The sequence below is a fragment of the Nyctereutes procyonoides genome, unplaced genomic scaffold (genome assembly GCF_905146905.1).
Source record: "Nyctereutes procyonoides isolate TBG_1078 unplaced genomic scaffold, NYPRO_anot_genome, whole genome shotgun sequence".
Lineage (NCBI taxonomy): Eukaryota > Metazoa > Chordata > Mammalia > Carnivora > Canidae > Nyctereutes > Nyctereutes procyonoides.
In genome coordinates, this window is record NW_026575148.1 from 2,695,472 (window position 1) to 2,718,112 (window position 22,641).

A 22,641-nucleotide genomic window follows, 5' to 3' on the forward strand; every position below is an offset into this window, starting at 1 on the left:
TAGAAATTGTTTCTCTTGAAAAAACAAAACATTAGGTGGCATTGATAACTCTCTTTCATCTGGTTCTTTAATAAAACCCTTTTGTTTTTAAATACTTGAAAAGGTTATAATTTAAGGCAACAATTTATTATACATTTTAAATAGAAACTTAAAAGATCATCCTCTGAGATCTAATGTACGGCATGGTGCCTGCAGCTAATAATACAGTATTGTATACTTGAAAGTTGCTGAGAGTAAATCATAAGCATTCACTCACTCACACCAAAAGAATCAACTATGTGAGGTGATGCATGTTTTAATTCTCTGGATCTCAGCAGTTATTCTAAAATGTATATGTGCGGGGATCCCTGGGTGGCGCAGTGGTTTAGCGCCTGCCTTTGGCCCAGGGCGCGATCCTGGAGACCCGGGATCGAATCCCACGTCGGGTTCCCGGTGCATGGAGCCTGCTTCTCCCTCTGCCTGTGTCTCTGCCTCTCTCTCTCTCTCTCTGTGTGACTATCATAAATAAATAAAAATTTAAAAAAATAAAAAAAAAATAAAATGTATATGTGCATCAAACCATCATGTGTACACTTTAGATATATTACAATTATATTTGAATTATTCCTCAGTAAAATTGGGTAATAAAAACATCATCAATCAAAACATGGCATTTTTTTTTTTTTAGATAAATAGCCTTACCTCTTATACTGCTGTAGAGGTAAAAAGATTTATTTTTTCCCTTTCACTCATAAAATAGAATTTATGTGGCGCTGAGGTGACTTAGTCAGTTGAGTGTCTGCCTTTGGCTCAGGTCATGATCTTGGGGCCCTGGGATCAAGCCCCACAACAGGCTTCCTGCTTAGGGGAACCTGCTTCTCCCTCTGTTGCTCCCCCTGCTTCTCTCTGTCTGTCAAATAAATAAATAAAATCTTTTTAAAAAAAGTAAACAGCATAGTGAAGATTATCCCTAGGATTTCTATACAGTTGCAAAAAAAAAAAAAAAGAAAAAGAAAAAGAAAAGTTTAACGGTGTTATCATTTGCCTGATAATGTCTCTTATATAGCTTGTTCTCCAGAGGCACAATGTATATTTTGGAAATCATATGATTGGTTTGATATGATTATCTTGTGAATTAGATATCATTTAGAGAAAAGAAGAATAATTCACATGGTTGAAAACTGTTTGCATGTGATGTTTAATGTAGTTTTCCAGATTTTTAGATATTATATATCTATAATAATACCATTCCAGATTCTTAAAAGTTCTTATATATTATTACTGGATTACTGTCATGTTACTTCTGACACTACCAATTTGATAAAACCGTTAAATTTTATGTCCAGCTTTACTGTCAAATCATTAGCATTACCTAAAGATTGATCAGGTTCAAATACATTATATCTTTGCTTTAATACCTGACCATACCATTGCTTTATGAACTTTTCCTTCCCTATCCAAAATATATATGAACAAGCCTCTGTATCTGCTCCCTTCAGTTAAAACATTTTTTGTTTCTGTGTTTGTACTGAAACATAGTGACTTGGTACACTTTGGTTTCTTTGCAGATATTTTGGCTATTGATATTTTTGCTACTGTTTATATTTTTTGACAGGTACCAGAAAATGATGAAATATTTTTGATTCAATTGAAAAGTGTAGAAGGAGGAGCTGAGATCAACACCTCTAGGAGCTCAGTTGAGATAATCATTAAGAAAAATGATAGTCCTGTGAGATTCCTTCAGAATGTTTATTTGGTCCCTGAGGAAGACCACATACTCCTAATTCCAGTGGTTCGTGGAAAAGATGACAATGGGAATCTGATTGGATCTGATGAATATGAAGTTTCAATCGGTTATGTTATTATAACTGGGAATTCAACAGCACATGCCCAACAAAATTTAGACTTCATTGATCTTCAGCCGACCACAACAATTGTTTTTCCACCTTTTATTCATGAATCACACCTAAAATTTCAAATAGTTGATGACACCATTCCAGAGATTGCTGAGTCATTTCATGTTGTATTACTAAAAGATACCTTGCAGGGAGATGCTGTGCTATTAGGCCCTTCTATTGTGCAAATCACCATTAAGCCAAATGACAAACCTTATGGAGTCCTCTCATTCAACAGTATCTTATTTGAAAGGACAGTTATAATTGATGAAGATACAACATCAAGGTATGGTTTATTTTAAACCTTCTACTACAATTATTTTAATGTATTATTCTAAGATTTAGTATTTGTGATGTTGGACATAGTGCTGAACTCTCATGAGCTTCCACCATGGTTTCCCTATTTTCTTTCTTATTTTCAGAGTGATTTAAATATGCAAGTTAACTTATATTATGGTAGACTCCTGGGACACATCTATGTGTCTACCCTTTCATATTAAAAATCACCATTCATTCTTTATTATATGGATTCTGCTTTTGCCAATATCTGATGGCCCTGTTGACATTGAAAAAGCCTAGCTAAGGGAAACACAGTATAATATGTAACCATATATATTTCTTTAAAATTCTAGATTTGAAGAAATTACAGTGGTTAGAAATGGTGGCACCCATGGGAATATTTCTGTGAACTGGGAATTGACACGGAATAGCAGTGATCCCTCACCGGTAACAGCAGATATCAGACCAAGTTCTGGAGTTCTCCATTTTGCACAAGGGCAGATGTTGGCATCAATTCCTCTTACTGTAGTTAATGATGATCTTCCAGAAGAGGCAGAAGCTTATCTACTTCGGATTTTGCCTCATACAATACGAGGAGGTGCAGAAGTGAGCGAGCCAGCTGAGGTAGATCATTTGTTATGCTTTACTTGTATACATATTTCTGTGTCACAGAAGAGCCAAAGAATGTGATCACACAAATCACTTCTGTGTTTAGTTTGATGAAGCAGGAACAACACTGGTTTTGGAAATGGCATTTGTTTCTGTTGTTCAAGATTGTTTTGTAAACAAAAGATTTACTTTTCAAAAAAAATTCCATGAACAATACATTAGGAAAGTTATCAAATCTGTTTTTGATTCATCTTTTACTCTGTTGCATATAAAAAGTGATCATCCTTATGACATGTAAATCAATAGTAAAAATCAGAATAGCCTAGATATTACACAGTTTGATATTCTCAGCTGTGAGAATTCTACATTTTAATATTTTATTTTTCTATCTGCAGCTTTTGTTCTACATTCAGGATAGTGATGATGTTTATGGCCTAATAACATTTTTTCCTATGGAAAACCAGAAGATTGAAAGCAGCCCAGGTGAACGATATTTATCCCTGAGCTTCACAAGACAAGGAGGAACTAAAGGAGATGTGAAGATGTTTTATTCTGCACTTTATATTCCGGCTGGAGCTGTGGACCCTTTGCGAGCAAAAGATGGCATCTTAAATATGTCCAGGAGAAATAACCTCATTTTTCCAGAACGAAAGACCCAAGTCACTACAAAATTACCAATAAGAAATGATGCATTCCTTCAAAACGGGGCCCACTTCCTAGTAAAGGTACTTTAATAATTAAAACAATTTCAATATTGGTTAAACATTGTGTGAGAAAGTTAACTAACCATTATCTTGTCCACGTTTACAGTTTGGATCTACCATTGGTTACTAAAATTTGTTGAGGGAGTCCAAAGAGAGACTGTTTCTGCTCCTAAGTCATATAAGGATAAATAAAACCAGGGTTCTACTAATGTTAATATTTTAATCAGGTGATAAAAGTACACCAACTTGAAATGCAGGTTAGAAAATAATGGGTAACATAATGGAGTAGCACAGATTGTTAATGGAGGAAGGGGAGGAGAGGGAAGATTGAGAGAGAAAGAGAAAGAGGTCTACCATTCTTTTGAGTTGGTTTGGGAAAATATGACATAGGAATAGGGTTTGTAGATAAATACTGTTTTTTTTTTTCATAATGGATGCTGCAGAAGAAACATTACAGAAATAAAGAAGCAATATGAGAAAGATTGTGTAGATATTTTTCAATAACATGCTAAAATCTATTTCTTTGTCTATTAACTACGGATAGAATCTCTGGATTCTTATCTTCTTAATAAAAAGAAGTTAGGGCCCCCTAACATATTCTTCCACTTTGTCTTTTTTTATTTCTTAAATTTTATTAACCAAAACATTATTTTTATTGCCAAAAGTAAAAAAAATCTGCACTTACTTATGTTAGTTTGGTTCTGTTTTCCATGGATTTGATATTGATCGATCGATTGATTGATTCTGAAAATTAGAAAGCAATAAAGGGTGGTTATCAAATTTTGGTTATGTAAATACATTTAATACAGATTCACCTAGTATGAATGGGTTGATAAAGAGTTTATCATCCTGTATCACCATACACTTTGCTAACTGAAATATATGTCAAATGAAATTTCATATTCCATTAATTTTTTTTGAATCATACATATTTAAATTGTTCTCATATTTTTGCCTAGACTTTGTTTTATGGCTTATTTTTGCTTCTGTAGTATTTCTAACTGCTCCCTTTCTATATGACACCCTCACCACATTATAGCTTCCAGCTGTTTTGTATATGTTGGAGGGTGAGTTTAGCCATACTACCTACTTTCTACACTTACTTCACACCTGCTACTTGGGATGGTTTTTACTGAGCTCCTGAATTTTCTTGATCTCTTGCTTTTTCCTACGTGGATTGTGTTTTGGTTTTGTTGTAGTATATCTTCCTCAAATACATGTGCAGAAAAGGAGTTTACAAGGTAAACTTTTTGAGTCTTTTAGAAGCTAAAAACAAAACTTCAAACTCACATTGATAATTTTGCTTGGTAGAAATTTTTAGATTAAAATAATTTGGGAGAGTGCCTGGATGGCTCAGTTGATTAAGCACCTGACTCTTGATTTCAGCTAAGGTAATGATCTCAGGATCGTGAGATTGAGAGCTACGTTGGGCTCCACACTTAGTGAAGATTCTCTCTCTCCCTCTGCTCCTCCTCCCTTTTCTGTCTGTCTCTCCCTCTCTAATAATAATAATAACAATATTTTTTTTCTTTAGAACTTGAAAGATATTGTCTTATAGCACAGTTGCTAATGAGAAATTTGAGGGGAAAAACATTATTTACTTTTTTAGGTAACTTGCTTGTTATCCCTGGAAGCTTTTTTTAATTTATTTATTTAATCTTCTTGGTGTTCTGAATTCTGTGGGACTGTGTCCCACTTTGCTTAGCACTTGGTGGGGTAGGCCCTTTTATTTGAAGACTTGTCTTTTTTAAAATTTGTTTTCAACTGGGCCACTGTTCATGCTGGTACCATTTGTGTATTTCTTGAGGACTCCTAAGGGAGGGGGTCTAGTAGGTGACCTGTTATGGGGATATATGATTTATCAGTATATAGAGGATACTTCTTTGTAATACGTGGACCCAGAGAGAGACCTTTTGCCATTGTTTCTAAAGGCTTTGTCACTAGCAGTGGGAGATTCTGTTCATCTTTTTATTATTATTATTATTATTATTATTATTATTATTATTATTATTATTTTGTGTGTCCCCTCAAAATGGGGAACTTATGGTGTGATGCATACTTCTGTCTATGAGGATAACCTATTCTTTGGAGGACCCCTGAATTTCTCTTGGACTGAAGAATGAAGAGAACATGGCCTTGTACACAGTTGTATCTGCTTCCCCTGTGGCTTGTGGGATCCCCTTGTGAGATGAGTGGCCAGATGGGCCATTTGGATCTGTGAAGTGGAATTGAGCATGTGGTCCAGCCCAGGGCCCTGGCCATGTTGAACAAAAATTTTAAAGGGAATAGAATGCTCCAAATTCACATTTGGAGATATATTTAGAAAAATTTTAAAAAGGTATACTTTTGGCCTTATAAAAAATATGTCACATGATTTTGGTCCTAACAATACATGGAAGTGTATTGGAAGTTACTAATCTTACCAGTTTGCACTTAGGGTAGCATTTCCCAAACTTAGGAATTTTCAAGAGTCTCTGGGAGATAATAACTTGTCAAGAGGAGTTTCAGAATTTAATGGAGCTTTTTGTTTTTATTTTTGGTGTCAGCTCTGTCTTTTGCCTTTTCTGCTGTCTGTGTCCTCTGGATTCAGAGCAATCTCATTAATATACATTGTCTTAGTTCAGGCTGCTATAAGGAATACCATAGACTGGTGGCTTAAACAACAGACGCTTATTTCTTACAGTGCCGGAGGCTGGGAAGTCCTAGGTCAGGGTGCCGGCATGGAGAGTGTCTGGTGAGAGTCCTCTTCCTGGTTTGCAGACTGATGTCTTATTGCTGCATCCTCACATAGTGGAGAGGGGCAGGAAACAAGCCCTGTGGCCTTTCTTCATATAAGGCACTAATCTCATCGTGAGGGCTCTACCCTCATGACCCAATTATCTCTCAATGGTCCCATCTCCAGATGCCATCACACTGGGGGTTAGATTTTCAATATATGAATTCTGGGGGAGCACAAACATTTAAATTCATAACATATGTTTAAGGTACGTCAGTATTCAGTTCTCCCTTCTGTCTGTCTCCAGTCTTGCATAGGGCACAAGTGATATGAGAACCAAATTACTAACCCAAGTGAAATGAAGCACAGATTTTACAGTTGCTTTTGCTTTCATGGAGGCCTGGGCATCTTGGCATTCTTGTAATTGTTGTAGTGATGCAAGGTGAGTTTAAGGACTGGCGATGCAGTAACATTGATTTTGAGTTGTGGAGAACTTTTCTGTCCCCATTTTAGCTTTCCGATTTATTTTCTCATGCTTTCTCAAGACTAGTTTTTACTGTGGATACAGACCCCTCCATATCTCTGCCAATATTAGTAACCTTTCTATTAAGCTTTTAGTCTTTTGAAAATATCCAATATCTCTATCTAAGTAGCTGCAGAGAATCTCTTGGTAAACAAAACCTTATTAAGGACCTTCTCTGGATCAGGTATTGGCAGAGCTATTTTCAGCATTCTATATGAACATGACAGATTTTATTCTTGTTGATACTTGAAAAGTGGAAACTTGAAGAAGCGTGTAATATCTAAATTTTGGTGATGCCGATTAATAAATGTGTTTGCACCACTAATTCCAGATTCAATTCTTTCTCTCTCTGTATTCAGTTAAAAAACAAAAGGTCTTACAGTGCAGACAGTTAATTTAACAGTTTAGAAAAAAAGACGTTATTAGTCACTGACACAGTTCCTCAAGGTTCAAAACAGCTGTACATTCTGGAAGGCTGGTTGAAATTAGAAGGTTGTGTAGTTTGTACAGTACATAATGGATGAGCAACTCAAGAATAGGAGGCATCAGATGCTGCATGGAAAGTTGAATGAAACTGAAGAAAGGAGAATCTGAGACATGAGCTCCTCATTCTTCACTAACCCTCACAGCTAAATACATTAGTCTGAGATACAACTTCTGGCAGGCTTAGGGTTTACTAATGTGCTGTCCCAGTTGCAGACCGTCTGAAAGCAAAGAACGACTCTTTATGAATGGGGCAGTTTGATTTAGCAGATGCTTAAGGAACCCAGACAAAAAGGCTTAGAGACTAGGAAACAAGCCATCGAAAATTAGCATTTTCCTTTTGATCAGTTCATTTCATAGCCTTCTATATCTTCTTTGTATTTTTCAAAAATCCTAGATTTAGAATTCTATAGTTTTTTTGAAAATGTAAGATACGACTTATTTTTCTCCTTTCTTTTTAGAAAGTTTTAAGGTAAAAATATATTAAATGTTTTAAATAGTATTATCAGTGTAGCTCTTTGCAAATATATGGGAATCAGAGTATTCATTCACAAACACATGCTTCCTCACACATGACCAAGTATTTCAAAAACATCTTTGCCTCCAAACAATGCACACCTTATATGCATTTTATATATGGATTTAAATACATATATAAATTAAATATGTATTGTATATACATTTAAATATATCCATTTTATTTATTCCTTATGATATTTTTTAAGATAAATAGAAATTTGTATGTATATTTTCTCTAGAAAGAATGACAGATACGTGGTTTTTACCATTTATGTTTTCATTGTATTTTATAAAGTAAATGCAGTATGCTAAAGAATTACATGTTTTATTTTACTTGACTTGGTCTGCATACCATATTTGGCAAAATTGGTCAGTCTAATTTTTTTTTTCTTTTACTCAAATGGCTACTTACCAAATAATGGAATTTTTCCTATCTTTCTTCTGTATATGGCTTTTAAACTTTTAAAAATATTTGTTTGTTAGAGAAGGGGAAAGACTAGGATGGGGAGGGACAGATGGAGAGGAAGAGAAAGAATCTTAAGCAGACTCCATACCCAACACCTGGCCTGATGCAGGTCTCGATCTCACAACCTTGAGGTCATGGCCTGAGCTGAAATCAGGAGTCAGACTCCTAACCAACTGAGCTACTCAGGTGCCTCTCCTGTTTGTGATTTTTAAAGCAAAATGTGTGACTTTAAAAAGGCATTTCCTGGAGCATCTCTCTGGCTCAGTTGGTTAAGTGTCTGCTTTCGACTCAGGTCATGATCGAGGGTCCTGGCATCAAGCCCCGAGTTGGTTTCCTTGCTCAATGAAGAGCCTGCTTCTCCCTTTCCCTTTGCACCTCCCCCCGGTTCATGCTCATGCTCTATCTCTATCTCAAATAAAATAAATAAATCTTAAAAAAATCTTAATAAAAGGTGTTTACTTTTGCCCTCTGAAATATATATCATTTATCATGATATATGACATTATGTGTGGGATCAGAACTAGCTCTGTCCATTTGTGGAAAATCAGTTTAAATCACAAGTCTCTTCTGGTGGTTACTTATGGACATTGTTTCCACATTACAAAGCCTAACAGAGAACTCTAAAGAGTGGGAGATCCATATGTCTTACTAAGTTCAGAGTTACTTTTCAATTTAAAATATTTTTTGTTTTTTAAGTCCTGTAATGATTATCTGTTTCTGTACTCCTCAAGTGAACACTGTATGGATTGATGAATTGAATTTTGGAAAGTTAGAATATAATATGTTGAAGGTTTGTGATATACCAGGATTGCTGTAGAGCTCTTTTTTATGTTGGAGGGATGGGTTGACAAATATTTACTGCATCTTAGCTATAGTTTTGGGTCTATATCATGAACTGAGAAAATGCTGAGAAGAACACAGACTCACAAGGGTTTTGTTGGGAAGTAAAAGTCTGGAATGCACAAAATGATGATAAGCAAGCAACATGTGAAATTTATGATGAAGTTCTAAGTTTAGGGAGAGTAGTTGGAGAAGTTCAGAAAGATAGAATAAAAAGGTCTGGAGATACCAGATCTTCATGAGAGAGAGGGAAAGAAACTAGTCTTTAAGAGTGGGTGCATTTTGTACTTGTGAGATGGTGAAGGGAGGCCCTAGAGAACACCATGGAAGTTGCTTTAGTGGTCATGTTTGTTAAACACAGAGATACTATGTGTCATACGTATGCTGTTTTTCAATAAATGAAAAGACAGGTTAGGTTACATTTGGAGTTCTGAATGATCTTCTGATATTGAATTTCCTCTGGCAGGGAAGTGGAGTGGGCAATTGATTGGAGATGTGGGTCAGTGGAAGAGAAGAATGAGATGTGGGTACCCTCAGTTTGGCTTTAAGGTCAAGGTAGTTGGGTATACGTGATGAAGAAGAAAAGCAGATGGCAGTGTGATGATGTTGGTGGTGAGGGGACATGGAACAGAGACAGTGGTTTCTGATTTGAACATTCTAACTATAAGGTCTATGTGACATTTCTGATGTCCAGGGGCAGTTGGTTACAAAGATTTGGAATTCAAAGGAGAGATCCAGAGATTATTAGGGAGAGGGTATGAAATTATAAGATAAAAGGCTTAGAAAGAACCCTGGGGAGTAATAACTGAAGACCAAAAAACAGCTCAAGAAGCCAGTGCAGGAGATTGAAATAGGATGGTGAATGAAAGAGGAGATGAAATTGCCACGTTTGTGACCTTTACTACATTTACCTTATAGCCCTGCGCTATTAAGACTCTTTTTTAATTTAAAAATTTGTTCTTTTCCATTTTTAATGTGTTTTTTGTTTGTTTATTATAGTTGGAAACTGTGGAATTGGTGAACATAATTCCCCCAATCCCACCTATAAGTCCTAGATTTGGGGAAATCCAAAATATTTCTTTAGTGGTTACTCCAGACATTGCAAATGGAGAAATTGGCTTCATTAGCAATCTTCCCATCATTTTACATGAACCAGAAGATTCTGCTGCTGAAGTGGTAAGTAGGCTTTTTCTCGTTGATGGGGCCTGATGAGAGTCTGAGGTAATGCAAAGACACTATTCTTTTTTGTATAGTTAACATACAGAATGAACAGATCTTAAAAAGCTTCACCATTTACAGCAAGTCTTCAACATATCATTTGATACAAGTAACCGATAAGTATATGATTCATCATCTTTTACCATATTTGTTAGAGTAAAATTAGAATTAATTGCTCATGGCCACAATTGGGTATTTTGATGTGGATGCTTTTAGGTAGTGCTATGACATTTGCCAGAGTGATAGCCAAATACACACACACACACACACACACACACACACACACTTTTTTATTGGCCAAGTCACATGTATTGTAGGTATCCTTGACCTATTCCATTTATTAGTATTCCTCATGCTTGTCTTTGGCAGGACTAGGGTGACTGCTTTGGGTACTATAATTGGTGGTGAAAGTGATGGTGGTAAAGTTGTGGAATGCCAAATCTGAGGAATATTATATTATATGGAATTATATATATGGGTTGTATATAATGAGTTAATTATATATATGGGTTAATTTTTGTGTGCATGCACACCCACACACACACAAGCATACTTACATATGTAGCACCCCTACCTGCCCCCATACCCTGACTGAATTTTCCTGCAGTCTATCTAGGGATGGCTCTGACTTTCAGCTTTACCATTACCTGTGTCATGGTCTATCCCTGAAACCTTCTCTAAGATTCTCATAACTTAGATTTGGTTTAAAGTGGATTGGAGTTCTGATCAAAAAAGATAATTGCTTTTGTTATGAAAGTCTCACGTCAAAATATAGTGTCCACAGCTTCCTTTGTTTTTATATTTGATTCTGTAAATTGGCAGAGCAGCTTAGTTTTCAAGATGGCTGTGATTCTTTTGTATTTTTTGTTAATATGTTGTTTCTAAAAACTAAAAAACTAAAAACATTTAGAGAGTGAATTGCTTTTATCTGCTGTCATTTTGCCATTTCATATTTTTCCCTTGAGGGAGATTAGTTTTGAGGGAAAGTTTTGGGCTCTGTGAAACTGTGTTCTTCCCCTCTGAGAAACAGAAAGGGTAGAAATTTCCCTCAGTTATCTTTCTCTCTGTCCAATCCATAGCCCAGACTACACGCACTCCCTTAGGGTGATTTAAGGGCTCAGCCCTCTGTTTTGTTTTTTTTTGTGTGTGTGTGTGTCTTCCCTAAGTATCTTATTTTGCTCACTAGTCTCTAGCCCTAGCCATTGCTAGTCAAATTAACAGGATGGTTAGTGAGGAAAATATCTTCCATTTTTCACGATGGGTTGTGTTAAAAAGCAAAGAACAAAGAATATACATTTTTAGGGGCTTAAAAAGAATAGTATAGCTACCATGAAGTATTCATTTATATTCTTTATTTGAAAAAAACTTTATCATTATCTTCAATGATTCTTTTATTTTATGTATTTGAAATGTACTGCACTTAGGTAAAACTACCAAATATAATTTGTTTCAGAATTATTATAATAGCTGTCATTTATTTAGCTCATACAGTGGAGAGGCACTCTAATCCTCTCCACAAACTTGCAAAATAGGGAAGCCCTAGCTTCATTTCACTTGAGGAGATTGAGGTCAGAGAGGTTAAGTAACTTGCCCAAGGTAACCCAGAACTATGATTGAGTATCTGATTTTGTTTCTACTGCATTTTTTGTATTGGTTACAAACATTTCTTATTCTTATTTATATTATTATTATATTCTTATTCTTGCCTTCATCACTTTAGGCTGAATTTTTTTCTAATTTTCTAGTTTTAATTACAAAAGTTAATCTTTGTTTATATTGTGATATTACATTAATTCCTTTTTCGGAGAAACTCTAATGGGAATTTAGTATTTAGCCAACATGTTCTATGTTTTTCATGATTCTTTGGGTTTTAAAATATTCTTTTTATTAAGACAAATAACAGGTTAGGGATATTTTTGGGTAGGGGCAGTTTCACAGATAAATTTGGTTAGCAAAAACTAATAAAAGTAGTTTTATCTAAAATTATTTTTATGCTTAAAGAGAAGGCAGGTCCAGTTGTATCTTAATGTCATTTAATGGTTGGCTTCTCTGCAGAATACATATATATTCATATAACATGTGCATGTACTAACTGAAAAACTTACATAAATTTGTTAGCATATATTTCAGAAGAAATTGTTTCATTTTTTTTTTTTATAAGGTATACATTCCTTTACATCGGGATGGAACTGATGGCCAGGCTATTGTCTATTGGAGTTTAAAACCCTCTGGCTTTAATTCAAAAGCAGTGACCCTGGATGATATAGGTCCCTTTAATGGCTCTGTTGTGTTTTTTTCTGGACAAAGTGACACAACAATCAACATTACTGTCAAAGCTGATGACACACCAGAAATGAATGAGACGGTAACACTTTCTCTAGACAGGTAATAACCCGTTTAGATTATGTTTGTTTAGTAACATGTCTATATTATATGTTTGAGTCCTCTGAAATAATTTTGTTTTTTGTTTTAGTTCTTTACTCCATATAAAGTAAAGAGAAAAAACTAAGTAGGTAGCATTTTCTGGGCTTCTGACTTTTCTGTTTTTTTGTTGATGGCTCTGGTTAGACTGTGAGTATTATAACTTAGTGAGCTTTTACCCTGCTATTCATTTTGGGGAAATATTACACACAGAATTTTTGGAAGGTATCAGATATAACATAAGCATAGTTAATAAGTTGCTATATTAAAAGAGTAGGCAGCAACAAATCCAAAATGTTAGGTTAAGTAGACAGCTCTGCCTCCTTTGTTTTCAACAGGGAGAGGACTAGAGCTTTTTTGAGTGAGTAAAAAGAAAGCATTAATCTTCATATAATGAAATTCTTGATTTCACATAGAATTTGAACACTAAATAATACGTATTTTTCAAAGAATCAAAAATACAAATTTAAGAGGTATTTTTCAGTAATAATAAGGATTTACTTAAGATTTCTCAGTGGGTAATTTATATTAGGAAAATATTACAGTCTCTCAAAGAGAGATTTTTTTTTCAGTAATTCAGAAAATCTCCAAAAATGAAAAAAGTTCTTTGTTTAACTGATGTCAGTTAATTAAAAAAAAAAATCAAAACCAAGCTTATCAGTTACAGTTTCCTATATTAAAGTTGATATATATTAGAGAAGTTTAGTGTGACTGGAGGGCTTTGCAAAGTTCGTATTTTTTAAACAATAAAAATCACACATAAATTCAGCTGGCATTATATTATACTACATTAATGAGGACATAATCATTTTATGGAACCCCCTGATCCTCTCTATATTCTACTCGTAGGTTTTTCTTTGTAGGTATTTTGTGCAAACACCTTCTATAACCCTGATAATTAGCTGTTCTTTATTTTTATGTCAAAGAAAAATATAGAACGTAGGGAGCAAATCTAATAAATGTCAGCTGTGCAGTTTGTTGGTTTTCATAAGCGCATTCTACTTCCCTTTTTACATAAAAAGTAAAACAAAACAACAAATCATATAAACAAAAATTAAAAAGCAAAAACCAAATGTAGCAGACACACTGTCTAAATGAGTTATGCTTTTAATATGTGTGTTACATTAAATCGTAAAGGTATTTCAAATGATTTTTAAACATCAGTGAAATGTAATATAAATGAAAACTGAAAATTATCGTTTTTTCATTTACATACTTTTTCCTTTTAGTTAGGTTTGAGTACTCATTAAGTCAATGGGCAGTCAAAAAAAAAAAAAAAAGAAAAAAGAAAACAGTATTTATAAACCAAAGATATAGAAATTCATAAAAATTCTTAGCTCAGTTTCTGCTTTGGCTAAGAGTTTAAAGAATGATTTAAATTTCACCTTCGAAAGTTTATAGTAAGTAAATTTTTAAAATATTTTTTCTAAACAGTCATTTTTTAAACTTGATCATATAAACCTTTATATTAATTAAATATAATTTTTAAGTGTTTATTTCTTTCTCTCCTATGGACAAAAACAGTACAAAAGGAAGTATAAATCATGGGGTAGAGTATTTTGGAAATTATTGGTTACACTCTTTTCAAATACAGGAAATTCATTCAATTTTATATTAAAATGTTTTAATTCAATTAGTAATAGTGCTTACTTATATTATCTCAATTGTGCATGAATAATGAGCAAGTAACGTTTGAGTGTTCTAAGACATATTTAATTAAGTATATGTGAGAATAAAATCTATGATTTAAAATTATATTTTATCTAAACCTCCATCTCAATTTTGCAAATTTTTAACAAAACTAAAATGAAAGAATGAATGGTAGTGTTATTACAATGTTATGATATAATAATGCAACAAAAATAACACTTTATTGTGGTACATTATACACTCTCTAAAGTTAAATTCAAATGCAAATTCTATGTATTTAGTAGGGATAAAAATTGCTCTGGATTTAAAGTTTATTATGCTTTCAGAATCATAACAGTTAAAAATATTTTACTGGTTAGTTTTCTCCAAATCAGAAAAAATTTCACCATGCCAATTTATTTCAGAAAAATTTTCATATATGTAGTATATAACTTCATATTTATAAATAGTATTTTGACTTTAAAAATGAAGCACTAGGGTTGTGCATGTTGTCATGTGTTTTTCAAGGCTATTTGAAAATGAAATACATTGGGGATTTGGAAAAGCATTTAGACTTCCTGATATGAAGTTCTATTTAAGTAATATTTGTCAAAGTTAAAAGATAAAATGCTATCTATGGCTTCTTAAATGTATTTCTATGTAAATGATGAAAGGTATGTATTTCTTTGCTTCTAGAGTTTTTTATTTTTTCAAAGAACAACTGGCTTTAGATCTGAGGATGACGATTTTTGTTTTTTTAAAAACCTCATTAAAGCTACTAAGTAATTATAAGTCAAGCTGAATGAGATTTGCTCAGCTGCTGTGGCTTGTGAGCATGCACAGTGCTTGGCAGGCCCCAGCGCCTTGGAGCAGGCCTGGAAAGGAATGTCTTCAATGGGTGTTGACATGCTGGCTGGCCATGGGGTCATCTTCCCTAAGTGGGAACTGCTGAACCTCTTGCTAGCATTTGTCAATAGCGAAGAATCCAGTGTGCACAGTTCCCATAAAGTGAACATTACTAGCCTGTGGGGGGAAAAATGAAAGGCTTTCTTTAGCTTATTTTTAAAGCTCGTTCACATTTCTAGCAGTATTAGTGAGATTTTGGCAAATGGTGTCTCTGTCTCCTTTTTTCCCCTCCCACACTTCTTTCTGTATTGACAGGGTAGAAACAGAAAGGTTTGTCGTGTATTTTGGGTAAGTGTACAAAATAATGCCTTGTTTTGGGTTATTCAACCTTTTGCTTTTCAAGCCATTGTTTTGGACAAGGCTGCAGTTCTGCATGACCACAGGTCTTGAGAAATTTTGCTTGATGCCTGTGCATGCTTTGTGTGCTTTCATTTTCTAATGGTAAGGGGAGCGTGTATGAAATATGGGTATATTTACTCTGAAAATCACATGACTGCATTAACAGTATAACAAATAACTGCCCTATTATTTGAACTGTCTCTTCTGTGGTCATGAGTATGCTAGGTGTTGGTTGTCAGATTTCCAAAAGTAGCAGAGGATGCTAATTCTGATTCTGTATTACATAGGAAGTGAGCTGTCTTTTCTACATATTAATTGTGGTTTCATTGTAATTTTGAGGTCTGATCATGAATACTTTGTAGTTCAACAGAAAATGACATTTTGGAAGATTTAGAGCAGATTGCAGAATTGAGAATTCTCGAAGAGTATGCTGGCTTTTATACTCCCAGAGCTCTGTGTCCCAGTCTCTTTGATCATTCTAATTATACACTGAGCATAAAAACTAGAAATAATAAAAAATTCTTGTTTTAAATACGTTCTTTTGAGAGATGTATAGGAGTTGTTTAACAAGTCATGCATCTCAGATCCATTCTATTCCATTTTTTTGTGTATGTCCTATATTTTCTTTTATAATAACAAAAGATAATGAGGTTAAAATTGAGATGAATAGAATCCTATGAAAGGTCACAAAATATTTCTAAAATATAATCATAATTTCATTTATTTTTTATTAGTGTGGTTTGCTTTAGTCCATACAGTTATCCAACTTTTATTTAGTTAGTATAATCTTATGTCCGTTTTTTTTTAAATTCAAGTGCATATAAAATTAAAATTATTTTATTTAAATGTGTTTTCTAACTACATATCACAAATTAAATTTTCCTAAAACTGTAAAAAAAAATCTGTAGATTTAGTACTTTATAAAAATATATTTACAGCCTTTGATTACTTATTTTTTGGGGTAGTTAGACAATAGTTTTGGTGTATTTTTGGTGTACTATGACAATATTTGATTTCAGTCAAATATGAAAAATATAATGGATTCAGAAATAAAAGTTCTTCCATAAATATTTTGAGTAAAAAGTATTGTGATCTTAGGTAATTTTAATACACTTACATTCAGTTTAAGTTTTAACTCCTAATAACCTTCATATTCATTATCTGGAAGTGTTGTAAATACTGTAGATAAGGCTACAGAATTCAGTAGTAAGATTATAGGTGGCAGGTCCCTTTCTTTTCCTTCTGACTTCTCCAGGGTCAATGTGGAAAATCAAGTGCTAAAATCTGGATATACTAGCCGTGACCTAATTATATTGGAAAATGATGACCCTGGGGGAGTTTTTGAATTTTCTCCTACATCCAGAGGACCCTATGTTATAAAAGTAAGTATGAAAGAAACTTCAATCCATTCTATAATCACAACTTCAGAAGAACAATCTTGAAGGACTTGAACTTTCGTGGATTTTTTTTTTTTTTTTAAGGAAGGGGAATCTGTAGAGCTCCACATCACCCGATCCAGGGGAGCTCTGGTTAAGCAGTTTCTTCACTACCGAGTAGAGCCGAGAGATAGCAATGAGTTCTACGGAAACACAGGGGTGCTAGAATTTAAACCTGGAGAACGGGAGATTGTAATCACATTGCTAACAAGATTGGATGGGATACCAGAGGTATAGGATTTTATTTTTTTCTTGTGCTTTTGTGGAATGCTAATTATATCTAGTTTATTATGAATATGATATTTTGAACATTGGCAAAGATACAGGACTAAGAAAGGATTGAGAAGTACTTATGTTTGCAGAAGAAAAAAAACTTAAAAAACAAAGTAAGATTCATTCAACTTTGAATTACATATGTTTGTCCTACATAAAGAAATAACAAACGATCTGAAATGTGTATGATCAGTTTTCATCTTCTTTAAGCTTTGTTTATGTTCAGCCTTATATTAATGTAACCTGTTGGAACTTTTAATGATATGGGTCTGAACTGAGGTTTTTCTGTAAAATCACTGTTTAAAAAGAAATCAACTTAAGTTTTATATTAATGGAACACATACTGCTCTATTGTGTTTGCACACCAGTACGTAGGTAGCTTTCAGTTAATTTTTATTTACTTTTATTAGTTTAAATGACTAGATCATCAATGTAAGGTCTAGTCTTCTTACTATTTTAGTATAGTATCACGGCTTATCTTTTCCCTTTTTGGATAATATATATTTTTATATCTGATGTCTCCCTGAATTGAGGAGAACTTTAAACAATGTTTTTAGAAATTATATCAATTCTTTTGTTTTTTCAGTGAGTGGGATATTTCTGAAAAATAGTATTAATATTCTTGAATAGATATATTTTTATTTGCTTTGAAATAACTTTATATTTTTCCTAATTTGACATGTTCATTTTAGTTGGATGAGCACTATTGGGTGGTCCTTAGCAGCCATGGTGAACGGGAAAGCAAGTTGGGAAGTGCTACAGTTGTCAACATAACAATTCTGAAAAATGATGATCCTCATGGGATTATAGAATTTGTTTCTGATGATCTAATTGTTATGATAAATGAAACTAAAGGAGACGATACCTATAGTGGTAATTGATTCTGCTTCTTATATTCTAGTACTGTTTAGTGAAGGGGAAATAAATCATCTTTTAGTTTATTTCTTTAGAAAATAGTTATTTTTAGTTGTCTGTCTGCCTTAAAAATTACATGTATAGATATCGGCATTTTTAAAAAATCATGTAGGATTGCTATTTTTATTTCTTACATCAGTATTGTGATGACAACTGATGTTTTGGGTATATTTTTATTTCAATTTAATTATATGTGATAGAATTCAGACACTGAAGAATGAGTTGAGTCAAATAGGAGAGACTTTAAAACTGAGAATTATTGCTAGGGAAATATTGCAGTGGCCTGAAATAAGAAGGTGCTTATTTTTAGAGCAGTGTCTGTTTAGGTAAGAAAATTGTTTTTGACTGTGCAACTTCCTCTAGCTGCTTTTAGCAAATATCCTTGTAGAACTTTGTCATGGATGTACCTAATTAATTACCATTTTGTTCCCTGTGCAGAATGATTTTTAAAACCCCAAACTGTGATAGAAAAGACCAAGTCCATTTATTTTATAAATGTTTATACCTACAGAAAGAAGACTAGGTTACTACATTTAGATATATACCCTGAGGCTGTCTGGGTAAACGATTGACTTTTATTAAAAAGAGGTCTTATTTTTACTTTTGTTTTTTTGAGCAGTTTCTTTACTCATTTTAAAATTGTTAACTATGTATTCATATATGTTATGTACATTTGTTTTTCACAGCTGTTTATGATGTAATAAGAAATCGAGGCACCTTTGGTAATGTTAGTGTATCATGGGTGGTTAGTCCAGACTTTACACAAGATGTATTTCCTGTCCAAGGGACTATTTTCTTTGGAGATCATGAATTTTCAAAAAATATCACCATTTATTCCCTTCCAGATGAGGTAAATGTTGCTTATGTAACTCTCTTTATTGTCATTGCTTAATAATTATTTTTTATTTAATAATTAGACATCTGGCAATATATTTTGTTATGAAAATAGATGATAAAGAATGCAGGTATGAAAATGTCTAAATAGAAGCCAGAAGAGAAATATTTTTGGTTTCCCTGATGGCATCTTTAATTAACTCTTACAACTCACAGTTATCAGTGACACTGATTCAAGTTGAGGTTAAGTGCTCCACTTGCACTTCAAGCCTTTGAAGATAAGGGTTAAGTGCTCCACTTGCACTTCAAGCCTTTGAAGATAAGGGTACCATCTACCAAGCATCCTGTTGGTGCATTCTCACCAGATGGATCATGGATCCAGGGTGGTGCTCATCTTATTGGTAATAAAGAGAAAGAACTTAATTAAAACAGGGATGGACTTTTCTGAGTGGAGCTATACTTTAACGGTCACAGAAACCTGCCTCCTTTCCCTCAGGCTTGTTCATTGAGACACAAAATTCCAACACTTCCATTTTATTTTATTTTATTTTTTTAGATTTTATTTATTTATTTATGAAAAACACAGAGAGGTAGAGACATAGGCAGAGGGAGCAGCAGGCTCCCCACAAGGAGCCCAATGTAGGACTCAATCCTCTGACCCGGGATCACAGCCTGAGCCAAAGGCAGACTCTCAACCACTGAGCCACCCAGACCTCCCCCCAACACTCTTCATTTTAGGCTGCAGAAAATACCACCTTACGTGGATAGAATGAAAGAGAAACAGTGTCCACCCAGAGATTTCTCTAGGCTCAGAGAATGGTGGGGAATCTCATCTTTGTAGGACAGGGGAATAAGGCCTTTATGGATAAAGCTTCAGTAAGGTTTAAGAGATCTTTGAGAGCTAGCTGAGCTTTTGTTACTATTATGACCTCTTCTAAATGCACCAGAAAGTTATTTTTTGTTTTTTTTTTTCTTGTAAACAACATATCTCATCTTTTTACAGAAATAATGTGACCTATGTAGTATTTATATTTTCAGCTTATATAAGGCAAAATATCTCTATTTCCATTAAATTTTTTGATGAGTCCAAATAAAGTGGCTTTTTGGATGATATGCACATTAAAATGGTATTTTTGGGTCTGAGTCCTACTTGAATCAGAAATGGCAGTGAACATTAGTACTGTCATTAATAGAGGTTTTTTTAAGATAAATAATTTAGGAAAATATGATAGAATTATTTGTACAAATCACCTAACTTAAAACATGTGTAACATTTTCCAAGATTCCAGAAGAAATGGAGGAATTTACCATTACTCTACTTAATGCCACTGGAGGAGCTAAAATAGGAAATAAAACTACTGCAATTCTAAGGATTAGAAGAAATGATGACCCCATTTATTTTGCAGGTGGTATTGCTATCTTTTTTGAGTGAGTTTACATCTTTTCAAACAGTAGATATGTTTTTGATGGCTTTTTAATTTTATTTTTTAATTTAATTTTATTTTTAAGGTTTTATTTATTTCTGAGACAGAGCAAGAGCACACAAGCAGGGGGAGCAGCAGGCAGAGAGAGAGGGAGATGGAGGTGCAGGCTCCCTTCTGAGAAAGGAGCCCCTGATTCCTGATGTGGGTCTGGATCCCAGGAAGCAGACGCTCAACCAACTGAGCAGCCCAGGCATCCCTTGATAACTTTATTAACTGAACATTTTCAATAAAGCACAATTGAAGCTTGTTTAAGTATAATTTCATGATTTGCGTGGATGCTCATTATTCAATCTGTTTGATGTTTTATGAAATGTTTTTAAAGGTCTTCTGAAGGAAAAATAAAATAAAACAAGTACTGTTGTTAGCTTTGTTCTCCCTGTGCCTTCAAATTTCAAGGGATTTCTTTTGTGTTTGTGCAAGAAAGGTTACTCTTCCCTGAAGCTTCTTCCAGTACACAATGTAGCCAGTTGAGGGTCTGGGTATACCTAACAGATGCTCACTTAATACCTCATCTCTTTTGGATATGTAAATTAAGGCTTCCCTATTTGCATTTTAATTCTTTCTTTAGAACTCTCTTTGCCACCTGAGACATTTCTTAGTTTTTCTTTTAATTCCAGTATAGTTAACATGCAGTGTTTTATTAGTTTTAGGTGTCTAGTATACTGTTTGGGTACTTCCATACAATACCTGTTGCTCATCACAAGTGCACTCCTAATCCCCATCACCTATTTCATCCACTACCCTACCCACTTCCCCTCTGGTGACCATTGGTTAGGTCTCTGTAGGTGATTTATTTTGGTTTTCTTTGTGAGCTTAATTGGTACCTAATTCTTTCTTTTTTTTTAAAAAAAGATTTTATTTATCCATTTATTTGACAGAGGGAGTGAGTGTGCACAAACGGGGAACAGCAGAGAGAGAGGGAGAAGTAGACTCTCCAATGAGCAGGGAGCCCAACACGGTGCTCAGCTCCAGAACCCTGGGTTGAGGGCAGATGCTTAGCTGACTGAGCCACCCAGGTGCCCTGGTGTCTAATTCTTTATTAAGCCCTTTTTGTAAGCCCTTTTTACAATTGTAGGAATCTTTTAGAGCTCTTGAATTTTATGGATTCATATTCTTAACCTTCAGTTAACATGTACATAATGAACTAGTCCCGTATTCAGCCTTCTGCTAACTGCTGTAGCAAAAATAAAACATAAGGTACCTGGGCTTATTCTCAAGGAAGTTACAGTCTAAATTTGGAAATGAGGCATATGAAACAGTAGACCAAGGATTTCAGATAGCACCTAATTTGCTGACAAATTAGGAGTTGAAGACCATGGATTTTGTAGGAATTAAGGCAAGGGGAGAGTGATTGACTAGAAGTAATCAGATGAGGCTTCATGGAGGATTTGGCACCAGAGCTCAATCTTTAAGCAAAGACACAATGGAGAATATTTCTTGTGTGGGCAGGGAGAAACATCAAGTGATAGGAAAATATGTAGATAGAATCAGAAAAGCTCACATGTTCCTTCTTCATCAATATTTCAGAACCTCGTGTGGTGAGAGTTCAGGAAGGTGAGACTGCCAACTTTACAGTTCTCAGAAATGGATCTGTTGATGTTGCCTGCACCGTCCAATATGCTACCATGGACGGGAAGGCGACCGCAAGAGATGGAGACTTTGTTCCCATTGAAAAAGGAGAAGCCCTTGTTTTTGCGGTTGGAAGTAGAAAGCAGAGGATATCTGTATTCATTAATGAAGATAATATTCCAGAAACGGATGAGCCCTTTTATATAATCCTCTTTAATTCAACAGGTAAATAAATGATATTTTTAAGGCAGATTTATTCTTTCAGTGCTTTTTTTTTAATTAAGTATGTAACTGTCATCTGTGACTGTTCAAGAGCAGAATGTGTTCTTGAGGGAAAGAGTGAAGAATATATGTGTTGAATCTTCATGTACCTGGTACACTCTGTGGCATTATTTGAAATCTTTTTTCACAATGGAGCATGGAGAAGAGTATGATATTATATAAGGAATAGGAATCTTCTAGCTAAAGCTACCCTGAGCCTTGTTTAGTAACCCAAGGGCCTAGGGCATCAGTATTGTGTAAGCCTGTGCCCTTCGAGCATGGTACGGGGCTTACTGTCTGGGAAGCTGCATTCTGTAGAAGGCTGAACGCAACGGGCTGTTTG

General features: G+C 34.3%; 1 protein-coding gene across 1 annotated transcript in view; it reads left to right on the forward strand.

Annotated features, from left to right (window-relative positions):
• ADGRV1 (adhesion G protein-coupled receptor V1) overlaps window positions 1-22,641 on the forward strand; it is a 522,964-nt gene that overhangs the window by 45,461 nt on the left and 454,862 nt on the right. The window contains exons 7-17 of the mRNA XM_055312783.1: window positions 1,595-2,160; window positions 2,507-2,777; window positions 3,158-3,487; window positions 10,013-10,189; window positions 12,393-12,616; window positions 16,782-16,908; window positions 17,008-17,193; window positions 17,928-18,108; window positions 18,837-19,000; window positions 20,267-20,390; window positions 21,996-22,262. Coding sequence (XP_055168758.1) covers window positions 1,595-2,160; window positions 2,507-2,777; window positions 3,158-3,487; window positions 10,013-10,189; window positions 12,393-12,616; window positions 16,782-16,908; window positions 17,008-17,193; window positions 17,928-18,108; window positions 18,837-19,000; window positions 20,267-20,390; window positions 21,996-22,262 — 2,617 coding nt within the window. The remainder of the gene's footprint in view (window positions 1-1,594; window positions 2,161-2,506; window positions 2,778-3,157; window positions 3,488-10,012; window positions 10,190-12,392; window positions 12,617-16,781; window positions 16,909-17,007; window positions 17,194-17,927; window positions 18,109-18,836; window positions 19,001-20,266; window positions 20,391-21,995; window positions 22,263-22,641) is intronic.